The 15,110-nt window shown below is 38.9% G+C and overlaps 1 protein-coding gene across 1 annotated transcript in view; it reads left to right on the forward strand.

The window, feature by feature from the left end:
• CCDC175 (coiled-coil domain containing 175) overlaps positions 1 to 15,110 on the forward strand; it is a 64,691-nt gene that overhangs the window by 47,215 nt on the left and 2,366 nt on the right. The window contains exons 15-19 of the mRNA XM_032246140.1: positions 253 to 332; positions 2,664 to 2,816; positions 6,340 to 6,442; positions 10,019 to 10,062; positions 11,016 to 11,178. Coding sequence (XP_032102031.1) covers positions 253 to 332; positions 2,664 to 2,816; positions 6,340 to 6,442; positions 10,019 to 10,062; positions 11,016 to 11,178 — 543 coding nt within the window. The remainder of the gene's footprint in view (positions 1 to 252; positions 333 to 2,663; positions 2,817 to 6,339; positions 6,443 to 10,018; positions 10,063 to 11,015; positions 11,179 to 15,110) is intronic.

Here is a 15,110-nt window from a genome sequence, read left to right on the forward strand (position 1 = left end):
GGCATATTTGCATATTTTTAAAGAAAATTGAGCTAAGTGGAAGAATAAACAACTAACAAGAGTTAAAAATGGTTGATATTGAGGAGTCACACAGGAGTAAACATAGCATTGTGCAGCAAGTGCCTGACAGCTGGTTTTTGTTATAAACCTTGTGAGAGAATTTGACTTTTAAAACTAGGTGCTTCTTTCTTTGATTAATATTTTGTTAACTAAATTTTTGAGGTAGTTATTTTTTTCTTTTTTTTTTAATAGCACAAAGACAGGAAGAGGATTTACTGAACAATCACATTTTTCTGTTTACGAGGGACTTTTCAAGATACGTTACCAACACGGTAAAGGATCATTGCATTAATTATTTTTTTTTTAAATTAGAATAGTGGTATATACAGATGGTAATATTTACCTGGCATTGAAGTTCTCATGAAATCCACATTTGTTAAACTTATACTTTCCATCTCAATGTTTAAAAATCTTTGTTACAATACATACATATGCATATGTATACACATACACACGTATACATATACTTATGTATGTGTGTATATATGTACACTTATGTGCATATGTATATAGGGAAAGAGGGAGAGAGATTAGAACCAATAACATATAATTGTGGAACAGTCATTGAGTGGACCTCGGTTTTCTTAAGTTAGAAACTTGCTTCTGCTTTTTAAGGGTGCATGAACAAAGATTGTGGTGAGGGGAATGGATGAATTAGTGGCAGGTAAAGAGGTGCTTAGTGCCTTTTAAAAATTTATAATCAATACTTGGTGATAAACATATGCATGTGGAGTTGGCTAATTCAAAATGGAAACATTCTTTGAAATGCATTGATATTAAAATGTAACTTTTTTTTTTTGAAATGGAGTCTCGCTCTGTTGCCCAGGCTAGAGTGCAGTCACACAATCCTGGCTCAATGCAACCTCGGCCTCCCGAGTTCAAGCGATTTCTGGCTACTTTTTCTATTTTTTAGTAGAGACGGGGTTTCACCATGTTGGCCAGGCTGGTCTCAAACTCCTGACCTCAAGTGATAGGGCTGCCTTGGCCTCCCACAGTGCTGGGATTACAGGTGTGAGCCACCGTGCTAAGCCTCAAAATGTAAATGTAACTTTTAATATGTTATAAAATGTGAAGGAATATAGAGGAAAATATGAAGGAGAAAATTACAAGTATAGTATACATATGCAGTTTTATTAATAAGATGGTGCTGGTGGCCAGGCACAGTGGCCCATGCCTGTAATCCCAGCACTTTGGGAGGCCAACACAGGGGTTTGAGCCCAGCCTGACCAATTCTACTAAAAATACAAAGATTAGCCAGATGTGGTGGCACGTGCCTGTAATCTCAGCTACTCAGAAGGCTGAGGCAGGATAATCGCTTGAACCCTGGGAGGCAGAGGTTGCAGTGAGCTGAGATCATGCCACTGTACTCTAGCCTGGGCGACAGAGCGAGACTCTGTCTCAAACAAAACAAAACAAAAGATGCTGCTGGTGATGATTATACAATGAATAAATATCATGCAATATATGATAGTCTAACAACAGAGAACCGAACAGAGAATTTAGTAGAGAAAACAGAGAATACTGAAAATTTCATAAAGCAATCTTCTTTCTTTAAGAATCATTGAGTTCTTTAAAAGCTTTAATAGTCTGGACGCAATGGCTCATGCCTGTAATCTCAGCACTTTGGGAGGCGAGGCAGGCGGATCACCTAAGGTCAGGAGTTTGAGAGCAGCCTGGCCAACATGGTGAAACCCCATCTCTGCTAAAAATACAAAAATTAGCCAGGCGTGGTTGTGGGCACCTGTAATCCCAGCTACTCAGGAGGTTGCGACAGGAGAATCGCTTGAACCTGGGAGGTGGAGAATGCAGTGAGCTAATGCACCACTGCACTCCAGCCTGGAGAACAAAGAGTAAAACTCCATCTAAAAACAAACAAACAAACAAACAGCTCAATAAATTTTCCCTTCTCTATTTTGCCAGACAGTTGTTCATATATCAAAGTACAGTCATCCCTTATGTCTATGGGGGATTCGTTGCAAGACCAACATATCTATCAAAATTGACAGATGCTCAAGCCCCTTGTATAACATGGTGCAGTATTTGCATATAACCTACCCAAATTCTCCAAAATACTTTAAATTATTTCTAGATTACCGATAATACCTAATAAAATGTAGATGCTATGTAAGTAGTTGTCATACTGTATTGTTTTTATTTGTATTGTTTATTGTCATTATTTTTATTTTGTGAATATTTTCCATCCATGTTTATAAATCCACAAATGCAGAATGCACAGATACAGAGGGCTGACTGTATGTTTTATTTTGTGACATTGTCTCAATGTCTGGAGTTCTTAACTTGAAGTCCACAGACCCTCTTCCTAGAGTCCATGAATAAATGTGGGGTTGATAGGTTTTTCTAAGGAAAAATATCTGTTCTCTGCTCGATGCTTCAGGAATTAATTTAGAATCCAGCTCCAATGTGATCTAGGCAATATAATACCCTGGTGCCTTGCAAGGTTTTTCTAAGGAAAAATAGCTGTTCTCTGCTCGATGCTTCAGGAATTAATTTAGAATCCAGCTCCAATGCGATCTAGGCAATATAATTCCCTGGTGCCTTGCACTTTGAACTCAGAAATAATTTGGAGTTTTCTGTTTGAACAGGAGGACCTAAAAGAAGAATTAAAACAATTACGAGATCAAGAAAGCAAAAAAATCAAAGATCATTTTGAAACTCTAAAGAACTTAGAAAGTGGAATCTATATAAATGATGAAAAAGCAGACCTTCTGTTCCTGGAAAATAAAAAATTAAAAGAAGTAAGTTTAAGAGCACCATGCTTTACATGATGGCTTCGATTAGTTGACTAGACCTGTAATAGTTACAAGAGAAAATAATAGCTCTTGAAAATTTTTTAATGGAGCATAAAGTACCAGAAAAGTGCCCAGATTGCAAGTGTACAGCTCCATAAACACACTTGTGTAACCAGCACCCAGATCAAGAAACAAAGCATTATCAGTATCCAGATATCCTCTATGCTCCCTCTAGTCACTAACCAGCCCCACTAAGGGTACCAGCATGCTAACATCATAGACTAGTTTTCCCTGGTTTGGAATATTGTAGTTATAGAACAATACAGTGTAGATTATTTTGCTCAACATTATGTTTGTGAGGTTCAACCTTATTGTTAAGTATAGTTTGTTACTCTTAGTTCTGTGTAGTATTCCATTGTATGACTACTATTACAATGTATTTATATACTGTATTGTTGATGGGTGTTCAGAGAGTTTCTAATTTTTGACTATTACAAATAGTATTGCTGTGAACATTCTAGTTCACATTTTTTGGTGAACATACATTTTTCTGTTGAGTATACCTCTCAAGTGGAATTGCAGAGCCATAGAGATGCATAACTCCCACTTTAGTACATACTACCTGTCTCCCAAAGAAGTTGCACCAATTGCCACTCCCACCAGCAATGCATGAGAACACCAGTTGCTCCACACTCTCACAAAACTGTCTTTTTCAGTTTAAACATTCTGATGGTGTGTAGTGGCGCCCCACTAATTTGTGTTTTCCTGATCACTGTTGAAGCACCTATCCCGTTCTTGGCCAGTTGGATATCCTCTTTTTGTGAAGTGACTGTTCAAGGCTTCTGCCCATTTTTTTAAAGTAGGTTTTCTAGTTCATACTGATTGTAGCTCTTTTTATAGCAGAGGAATTTGTTCATCCAACTCCTAAAATTAAAGTCTTATTTATACTTAAAAGTTATTTAACATTTTAAAATGCTATATTTAATCATTAAATATTTATAAGAACTGATTTTTAATGCCCAGAACTATTGCATTCAAAGCATATTGTTAAAGTACATGGAGTCCTGTATTTTATATACTATGACAAAAACAATAACAACAAAACGTTACATAATATTATCTAGTTTGAAAGACCTGGATTAGAGTCTGTTATTCACTAGTAACTCTCTGTGACTTTGGGCAGATCACTGAACTTGTAAGCTTAATTTTTTCCTCTTAATATGGGAATAACTGCTACTCACAGGTTTAATGTGACTTCTTTATAAACTGAAAATGCAAAAGAATTATAATTTTTAAAATCCTTTTTTTGCAGCCATCCATAATGACCTCATGGTCCAGATCTGTTGTCAGTGTACCCCAAGTGTTTTGCACAATGCTTGTAATGTTAGAGGGATTCAGTCTCATTTGACATTTAAGGCTCACCGTAACCTTAAAAAGCGGATAATACAGTATGTCCCATTTATAGATGTGTAAATTGAGGTTGTGGTTTTTTTTTTTTAGAAGTTTTTTTTTTTTTTTTTTGAGACGGAGTTTCGCTCTTGTTACCCAGGCTGGAGTGCAATGGCGCGATCTCGGCTCACCGCAACCTCCGCCTCCTGAGTTCAGGCAATTCTCCTGCCTCAGCCTCCTGAGTAGCTGGGACTACAGGCACGCGCCACCATGCCCAGCTAATTTTTTGTAGTTTTAGTAGAGACGGGGTTTCACCATGTTGACCAGGATGGTCTTGATCTCTTGACCTTGTGATCCACCCACCTCGGCCTCCCAAAGTGCTGGGATTACAGGCTTGAGCCACCGCGCCCGGCCTTTTTTTAGAAGTTTTAATAGCCAGAAAAAAATCAATGACTAATCCAATGGCATGAAGAAAATCCCTTCACCTCACTGGATAATTTTTTTCATCTGTTAAATGGCAATAGTTATCTCACCACTCTCGTGTTTTTTTATAAACTAAAATAACATAATCGGTACTAATGCACTTTGAAAAGGTAATTGCGCTCCAAAGAGCCTGGATACATACCATCATTGATAACCCTCACACATGCATTGCATCTTCATTCTTCTAGACCTTGAAACAAACTGGTTTGTTTCACTAGACTGCTTTCCTATCAGGATATAGATTATTTCTTAAAAGAATTAGAATTCGTATTGCTATTTTGGTATTGGATGGGCAGATGGATTCGTACATGAAAGACTGATTCCAAAAGTCCTGTTTTTTTTTTTTTAATTCAGTGTCCATCTGCTAGTTACCAAATGACCCTGCGCTGTTTTGTTATTCACTCACCACTCAGTTTTGCTGATTGCATCCCTTTACTCTAAACATGCACTGAGTCCCAAGCACTGAGCAAGACACAGTGAATGGAGAGATATGTAAGATACTGCCCCAGCCCTTTGGAAGCTCATGGTCTAGCTGAAGAGATGCACATACAAACAGATCATTACAATTCAGTATGTTAAGTACAGCAATCTGAACAAGACACATTCAGTGCCCCAGAGCAAGGGCACCTTGCCACACCAGGTGAGGAGCTCAAAGGAGAACTCTCACTGGTTATCATTAGCGTAAAGGCAGGATTTACACTTGGGAGATGGATGAGTCTCTTCAGGGACAGTGTGTTGAATGAGTAGATCAGGGGCTGTGAACAGAATCCTGGAGAAAAACAACTTTGAAGGAGTGAGCTGTGGAAGAGGAGATGAAGAGGGAGACTAAAAGAAGATAGAGAGTTTGGGAGAAGCACAAGAGTCCAGCTGAACTAGGCAAGTCTGCAGCCCCATGTTCAAAGAAGGGCAAGAATGAGGCCTTGGACTTGGCTCAAGGTGACTTTTAATTTTGTTTATTATAATACCAGAAAACAAGCTATGAAAAGACTGATACAAGAGTAGATACATGAGTCAACCCTATATGCTTAAAACAGCCTATGTAACAGCCCCATGTCTACCTCATCTATAGCACTGAACACAATTTCTGCGAACTCTGAAAGCCCATACTTTCCGAGTTCCTGGGACTTAAGTGTTTCTGAGCACTGGGCGGTCAGAACAGAAAGCCATGACTTTAATACTGAAAGTTACCTGTCACTACTGCCGCCACTGTCACCAACCCAGTGAACATCTGACTTGAGTGAGTAATTCATGCAGTCTCCTGACTCAGTCATCTCTCTGAGGCCTTACACTGAACTCTAGTCTGGCAGCATTACTGCTTTGTGACATCTACCGCACACACATTTTGCATCAGGAACGTTTTTGTAGTGGACATGATGCATTAGGATAGAATACCCTCTAATTTCCTTTCGTGGAAAATTATACTCAGAATGCAATGTTTATTTAAATGTGGAAATGAAATGCTTAATAGGAAGGAGAATTGTTTATCTCCTTCCCAGGATGGAAGCTTGACCAAGGTATGTTTTATTCACCACTGTTACCGCTTTACCTAGAACAGTGGGTGGCACAGAGGAGTAATTTATGCATGTTTGCTGAATGACTACATGATAATTTATAGTAACTAAACTGCTAAAAGCAATCACATGCTTTTAATTTTCAGTACATTTTATACATGAAGAATAACATAGAGAAATACAGAGAAGGACAAGAAGCCCTCATGCACACCTCAAGTGACTTATCTCAGCAACTGATAACTCAGGAGGGTAAGTAATGTGTGGGTGCTTGTATTAGTCATGGTTCTTTAGAGGGACAGAACTAATACAATATATGTATATATGAAAGGGAGTTTATTAAGGAGAATTGACTCACATGATCACAAAGTAAAGTCCCATGATAAGTGATCTACAAGTTGAGAAACAGGGAAACCGGTGGAGGATCGGTCCAAGTCCCAAAGCCTCACAAGTAGGGAAGCTGACAGTGCAGCCTTCAGTCCGTGGCCAAAGGCCCAAGAGCCCCTGACAAACCACTGATGTAAGTCCAAGGGTCCAAAAGCTGAAGAACTTGGAGTCTGATGTTCGAGGGCAGGAAGCATCCAGCATGGGAGAAAGAAGAAGCCAGTCTAGCTGTGCTGGCAGCTGATTAAATAGTTCCTACCTAGATCGAGTGTGGGTCTGCCTCTCCCAATCCACAGACTCAAATGTGAATCTCCTTTGGCAACACCCTCATAGACATACCCAGGAACAGTACTTTGCATGCTTCAATCCAATCAAGTTGTAATATTAACCATTACAGTGCTCTTTACACATAAAATGTTTACTTCATTTAAATCCATTTTACTGATTTGCCTACAAAAAATGCACCCATTTTTAGGTTGGTGAATTTTGACAAATGTACATGCCAGTGTAACCGCTACCACCATAAGCAAGATACAGAACATTTTCATCACTACAAAATTTTCTCTGTATTCTTTTGCCGTTGATCACCTACCCCATCTCCAGTTCCTGGAAACCATTGATGTGCTTTCTGTCATTAATAATTAGATATAAATGAAATGATAGCATATGCACACTTTATACCTGACTTCCTTCACTCAGCAAATTGTTTTAAGATTCATCCAAGTTGTTGCATGTATCATTAGTTTGCTCCTTTTTATAGCTGTACCATAGAATCCTATTATATAGATACCATATTTTGTTTATTCATTCACCAGTCAAAAGACATTTAGATTATTTTCAGTTTGGGATTATTATGAATGAAGCTGCTGTGAACGTTCGTTTACAAGTGTTTTATGGCCATGTTTTCATTTTTCTTGGGTAAATACCTATAATGGAATTGCTGATTTATATAGCAGTTAGTATATGATTAACTTTATAAGAAATATATATGGTTAGTATATGATTAACTTTATAAGAAACCACCAGATAAGTTTGCCAAAGTGATCGTTAAGTGTCTCATTCCACTGACAATGGAGAAGAGTTCCCATTGCTCTACATTCTCATCAGCACTTAAAATTGTCAAAACGCTTTAAATTGTTAATATTCTGGTCGTTTTAATAGGTATGTAATGGCATTTCATTGTGATTGTAACTTGTACTTCTCTAATGACAATGTTGTTGAGTATCCTTTTTCATGTGTTTCATGACCATATGAATATTATCTTTTGTGACAAATACTGCAAACATAGTAGCTGAAGACAAATTATTTACTTTGCTCACTAATTGACAATGTGATCAGAGCTTGTTGAAAACAACTTAATGTCTGCTCCACATGGCATCAGCCAGGGCAACCTGAAAACTGAGGGTAATTCAGCAGCTGGGAACTTAAATCATCTGAAGACTGACTTATTCCTGTGTCTGAAGTTGATGCTGGCTCTCAACTGGATCTTGAGGGAGACCATCGGCCAGAACACCTCCTCATGGCCTCTCCTTGTAGCTGTTTGGCCTGGTTCCAAAAGCATCCCAAGAGAATAAAGTAGCAGTTCATGGTGTCTTATGACCTAGCCTCAGAAGTCAGTGTTACTTCCACAACATGCTAATGGTTGAGGCAGTCACTCAGGTGCAAGTGGAGGGGTCATAGCCACCACTGCTCAATGAAAGGAGTATCAGCATCGTGTCGGGGGTAAAAAAAGAATGGGATATATTGTGGGGCTATCTTTGGAAAATACAATCTGTCACATGTCTGTCCACATCTTTATCTCATTGCTTTGTGTTGTTTATTATTATCAAGTTAAAATCTTAATATTTTCTGGAAATGAGTCCTTTTTCAGTCTGAAGCTTGACTTTTTGTTTTCTTCATGGTGTCTCAGAAAGAGTAAACAGTTTTCATTTGAATAAAACCCATCTATCTATTTTGTCTTTTAAGTTTAGTACTTTTTGTTTCCTGCCTAAAACATTTTTGCCTACGCCAAGCTCTTGAAGATTTTCCTGTATATTTTTTTTTTTTTTTTTTTAGTTTTAGTGTTTATGTCTAGATCTCTAATTCATTTTAAGTGAACTTTTTCATATGATGTGAGGCAAGGCTTGAATTTCATTGTTTTGTCTTACGTACATTCAGTTGTTCCAGTACTATTTTTGAAAAGACCATGCTTTTGCCATTGTATTCTAGCAGCCTTTCAAAAATCAATTTTATGGGTTTGTTCCTTTAATCTAAATGCCAAACTTTATACCAATACCACACTGTCTTAATTATTATAGCTTCATATGCAGTCTGGACATCAGGTAATAGAATTCTTCACCTGTATGCTTCTTTTTTAAAATTATTTTCACTATTCTAAATTCTTTGATTTCCATATACATTTTAGAATCACCTAATTAATCTGTATATACACAGACACATACACACACACACACACAGACACACACACCTGCTGGAATCTTAACTGTGTTTGTGTTGAATCTATAAGTCAATGTTAGAAGAATTGACATTTTAATAAAATTGTGTTATGTAATCCAAGAATATAGTATATATATCTCCATTTATTTAGGTCTTTATTTCAAAAAAAATGTGCAGCTTTAGTGTAGTATCAGATGTCCCAGGACTACTCTTAGGCTTAATGATTAGCTAAAATGATTCACAGGAATTGAAAATTGTTATACTTATGGAAAGATACAGAGTAAAATCAGCAAAGGGAAAAGGCACAGAGGGCAAAGTCTTGAGGAAACCCCGTGCAACCTTCTCAGAGATGCCCTTAATTTCCCCAGCAACATTGTGTGGCCCCACATGCAGTGTTGCCAGCCAGGGAGGTTCACCCAGGATTGGCTGTTCAAGGTACTTATGGGCAGGGGGAATGGTCAGTCATATAGGCACAGAGTGCCTGGGTGACTAGCCTCAGCTGCTCAGACATCCACTGAGATACTCAGCTAGTGTTACTCCTTTATGCTGTTCATGTGGTAAGTTGCACTGATTGAACTTGAATTCTCTCATTCTTAGCATAAAGCCCACTTGTCCAAAAGCTTTTATTGTTCTTGTCTATTGCTAGATTCAATTTGCTAATCTTTTTGTGTCTGTGTTAAGACCACCCTGCTGTGCTTGTGCTGTGGTCTGGAAAGTACCCCCCAGTGGAAAGCTGGGTGATCACAGGACTCACCTCCTTTGTTTCACTTCTTCCTGGTGTCAAGGTCCTGGGCTGCCCATTCTTTAACATCTGAAAACATTTCTTTCATATGTTTTTCTTCTTTCCTCTACTTGTTTGTAGTGGGAGGGCAAATCCAATACAGTTATCCTGTCATTTTGGAAGTAGACATTTTTAGTTAAATAATTTTTGGAAAAAAAAAACATGACTTTTATTAAAATGTTCAAATTGTATCAGTAACCATTGTATTTTTTAAATCTTTATTTTAGCACAATATGAGAATTTGTGGGCTGAATTTCAGGCCACAGTTAAGGTGAGTTTTGTGTGTGTGTGTGTTGCCTCCATATAAATAACTGTATTTCCAAAAGTGTTTACCTACCTAATAAGTGTGTGTGCTTTTGTGTCTGTGTGCACCTGCATGCACACACATCAAGGTGGAAAGTCACACTAGCTCTGTCACTCCCCTGAAGTCCTAGATGCTACTGTGACCACCACTTCCTAAAATGTGTCCTTTTTAAAATTTTTTTAACCAAATGTCACTATGAAATCTTAATTTTTTGGGAAACTGTCTTCCTACCATTCAGTTAAGGTGGGAAAGACTTTGCATGACCTAAATGAACACATTTTGTTTAGGACAAAGTTGTCAGTTCTGGACTCCTTACCTCTTCATTTTTACCAGTGCAACATCTGCACCCTCCCCACTTCAGTGTCAGATAGGCTGGGGTTAAAATCCTGGCTCTGCCACTTTCTAAGTATTTAAAGTTTACATATAATCCTCCATTTAAGTATTAAAACACTGGATTAGGAAAGTGTTAAAATGCCTTTTTCAGATGGAGCTGCTGAGGCTCAGAGGGTTTACATAACTTGCCCAAGACCAAATAGTTTATGAACGTATGGGAATTTACAACCCACATCCTGCCCAATTCCAAAGTTCCTTCTGTCAGGGTGAATCTTCTCTGCAGCTCTGTGCTTCTCTGAGGGGGAAACTAGCTTTTTATGCTGCCATCACCATGGCTACCATTATCCACTTAAAAATTTGAATTCAGTGAGCATTCCATTATTCTTCTCATTTGATAATCCATTTTCCCAAGATCACTTACAGAACTTTGTGAATTGGCTGTGTATACATGCACTTATTTTTTATGATGGATACCAGTTTTTCATATATAATATTTTCATTCTGGGCATGATCCACTTAGACAGAATGTGTATTTATTTATGCTGTTGCAATTTATGTTGACATACCCTAAAATGCTGTTTCTTTAGATCTTGGTGGACAATGGTGAAGAGACCTTGCAAGACATAAAAAATCTAACACACAAACTGTGTGAAAGAGATGAAAACATGGAGCATATCAGTACATGGCTAAAAGGAAGTCTTGAAGAACTGCATTCTCTTGTGAAGCAGGAATCACCAATGAACCTTCTTAGTAAGCAACAGCTTAGAACTTTGGTAACATGGGACTTGCTAATATTTTACTATGTAGCTGGTAACATCAAAAGAAGAAAAAAAGTGTCACCTAAGTAACTTAGTTATCCCCAATTATGCCACAAACATTCAGTTGAACATTGATACTTACTTGTGGGTTGAATACACTGTTGCAGTGTTAGCCAATTCTGCCTTTCACCTAAGATAATTTTCTTTTTTTTTTTTTTTTTTTGAGACAGCATCTCACTCTGTGGCCCGGCTGGAGTACAGTGACGCAATCTCGGCTCACTGTAACCTCTGACAGATATTTTCATCTGTCAACCTCTGGTTCAAGTGATCCTCCTGCCTCAGCCTCCCAAATAGCTGGGATTACAGGCACTCAGCACCACGCCCAGCTAATTTTTGTATTTTTTTTTACCATGTTAGCCAGGATGGTCTCAATCTCCTGACCTCATGATCCACCCATCTCAGCTTCCCAAAGTGCTGGGATTACAGGCATGAGCCACTGAGCCCAGCCTAAGAGAATTTTCTAGACAACTGAATCCTCTTTATAATTTTAATAAAATGTTTATCTTAAACATTTTTCAGAGAGGTCTTTTTAAACTTGTTTATACATTTGTTGGTCTTCTTAAACAGAAGTTGAATATAATTTTACCTTTTCTTCCTGAGCTGAGTTTAGCATTAAAAATAGCAACTGTTACCTTCTTGGAAAAAATCTAATGATGGCTTTGAGGGCTTCTGAGATGTTTACACCTCATGTCTAACATGCTTGCCTCATGAGCAAGCAGTCCAGTCTCTCCAGAGGCATATCAGCTTCATCCTCAGTCCCCACAATATTGTCATGTTAGACACAACCACAAAACTCTGTCCAGATTAGGGCTGTGGTGAGAAATGAAGGTGAGTCCTTGCACAGGTGACTGCCTAGAGGTCCCAATGGTAGAATCATCTGGGAAGATAGGATGGTGGGGATAGATGGAGCTGGGGAGAAGGAAAGAGAACAGAGTCTAGAAGAGAGATGAAATGATAAAACAAAAATGCTATCATCTGGCAAGTGTACAGATCTATTCATGGTTATTAAGGCTTAGTTTTAAAGAGCATAATCACTAGATAAGCAATTTTAAAAGTAGGATGTAGAAATAAAATGGGATAAAAGTAAAAAGATCTGGGTGCAGTGACTCATGCTTATAATCCTAGCACTTTGGGAGGCTGAGGCAGGAGGATTGCTTGAGTCTAGGTGTTCGAGACCAGCTTGGGCAACATGATGAGACCCTGTTTCTACAAAAATAATTTTAAAGTTAGCTGGGTATGGTAGCGCCTCTGTCTCAGCTACTTGGAAGGCTGAGGTGAGAGAATTGCTTGAGCCTGGGAGGTTGAGGCAGCAGTGAGCCATTATTGTGCCACTGTGCTCCAGCCTGGATGACAGAGTGAGACCCTGTCTTAAAAGTAAAAAGAGGGATAGTGGTAAGATTAAGTCAAAATAAAAAAGGAATAGTGATAAGACAGTCAAGTGCACTGTCTTCATGTGAGTCAATCTTCCGTTTTTATCTGAAACCTGATGGAATCTTTGTGTTGCAACAAATTTAAATAGATGCTTGAGAAAAGTTTCACTGAATTACTAATATCATATTTCCTTTTTCATATATTTTGAGGACTGTATTATAGATAATCTATGACAAGTAGAGACTAGCAGTGTACAAATAAGTAAAGACCACCCAAATGAGAATAAGCAGAGGCTGTTTATGCAGAGCTTGTTATAGCAATGGATCCAGCCACTGTCTTAGTTTACTTGGGCTACTATAACATTCTGTACACTGGGTAGTTTATAAAGAACACAAATTTATTTCTCACAGTTCTGGAGGCTGGGAAGTCCAAGATCAAGGCACTGGCGTATTTGGCTTCTGCTGAGGGCCCACCTCCTTGTTCATAGAATGGTGCTTCCTCACTGTGTCCTCAAATAATGTAAGGGGTAAGGCAGCTCTTTGGGGCCTCTTTGATAAGGGCATAAACTCCAAGACCTAACCACCTCCCAAAGGCCACACCTTCTAATACACATGGGAAATTAGGTTTCAACATAGGAATTTTGGAGGAGACACAAACGCTCAGACCATAGCAGCCACCATTACTTGCTTTTATTTTTTTGAGACAGGGTCTTTCACCCTGTTGCCCAGGCTGGACTGCAACCTCTGCTTCCCAGGCTCAAGCAATCCTGTCACCTCAGCCTCCCAAGTAGCAGGGACTACAGGCACATGCCACTGTGCCTGGCTACTGTGTGTGTGTGTGTGTGTGTGTGTGTGTGTGCGCGCGCGCGTGTGTATTTTTTTTTTTTTGTAAAGACGAGGTTATGCCATGTTGCCCAGGCTGGTCTTGAGCTTCTCAGCTCAAGCAATCCTCCTGCCTCAGCCTCTCAAAGTGCTGGGATTATAGGTGTGAGCCACCGTACCTTCAAAGCGCTGCTTCTGACATGTTATTTAACCTCCACTCCTCAGTCTCCACAGTTGTGAAATATCACTGATAGCTAACAGGAGTTATAAAACACTAAACCCATATTAGGCACTCATCAGATCCTTGAAACCCACCACCCTTCTGGGGAGGTAATGGTAAAGTTTGTCTCCTTGAATTCCTTGCCCATCTCTGAGCCACCTGTAATCTCCCGGCCTTTGAAGGTTCCCTGTTGAGTTGGTTCTGCCACAGGACTTCTGGAGAAGCCCTTACATCAGGTCAGCACTCCTCTACTGTCCTCTTCTGGCCATGATAGTCACTGCAGCCTGCAGGTCCTGCCCTCTCCAGGATCACTGCACTAGCTTCATCAATACTGGGTGCTTTAGAGCCTGACACTGGAGCAGATGTTACAAAGTTGAGTAAGACCCAGGCCCTCAACCTTAAAGTGCATACTCTGTGAGAAACAGACAATTGAAGAGCTGATTAGAATACACTGGATTCTTTCTAGAAAGTGGCTATCGAAGGGTAAAGCTCTAAGTCTTATTGGACGTTGGAGTACACGGGAATATTTTCCCAAAGGAGAAGCACAGACATGAGCTGGTCAAGAACTGCAAGTAGCAAGGCTGAGTGGAGATCTGCTGAGGGAACCAACCAGCAAGACGGTGGGATAGGCTTGTCAGAATGTTAAAGGGCAGACTTCAACCTGAAAACTAATTACTAAAAACTTCCTTTTTGCCTTAGTTTTCTTTCTTGTAAATCAAAAGTAAGTTAATTCTTAGTGTATATGTAAGCTAAACAGTAACTTAGTACAGTTATTTTTAAAGTATTAAAAAGAATTTATCTTAAAATTACAAAAGTCCTCGAAGTATTATGTCATATACTATAACTCAGGTTATATAAATAATTTGTGTATTAACCAAGTATCTTGATAGGTGGTCTATAGAAGATATTTTTAGGATGAGGTACTTTGAAAGAAACATTAAAAAATCCATTTATATAACTGTCAAGGCTATCTCTTTGTTATTGTGATGAAGGGCTTGATACAATCATCTACATTTTAATTCTAGAAAAGTGCCCCCTTATAATTACAGCAGAATCAAAATTTCAGTGAGAAGAAAATCATTTGCCCTATACTTGTCAAAAGGTCTCTTGGAAAAATTGAGATCTGAAATTTGGAAGAGTTTAGATCAGTGGTTCTCAAATGTTAGAATCACCTGGAGGTTTTAAAAAAAAATCCCTGTGCTTAGCCAGGTGCCATGGCTTATGCCTGTAATCTCGGCACTTTGGGAGGCTAAGGTGAGTGGATCACTTGAGGTCAGGAGTTCAAGATCAGCCTGACCAACATGGTGAAACCCTGCCTCTACTAAAAATTAGCATGGGTGTCATGGCAGGCATCTGTAATCCCAGCTGCTTGAGCAGCTGAGGCATGGGAAATCACTTGAACCCAGGAGGCAACAGTTGCAGTGAGCCGAGATTGCACCACTGCACTCCAGC

This window comes from Sapajus apella, unplaced genomic scaffold (assembly GCF_009761245.1).
Source record: "Sapajus apella isolate SASKATOON/1434 unplaced genomic scaffold, GSC_monkey_1.0 scaffold59, whole genome shotgun sequence".
Classification (NCBI taxonomy): domain Eukaryota; kingdom Metazoa; phylum Chordata; class Mammalia; order Primates; family Cebidae; genus Sapajus; species Sapajus apella.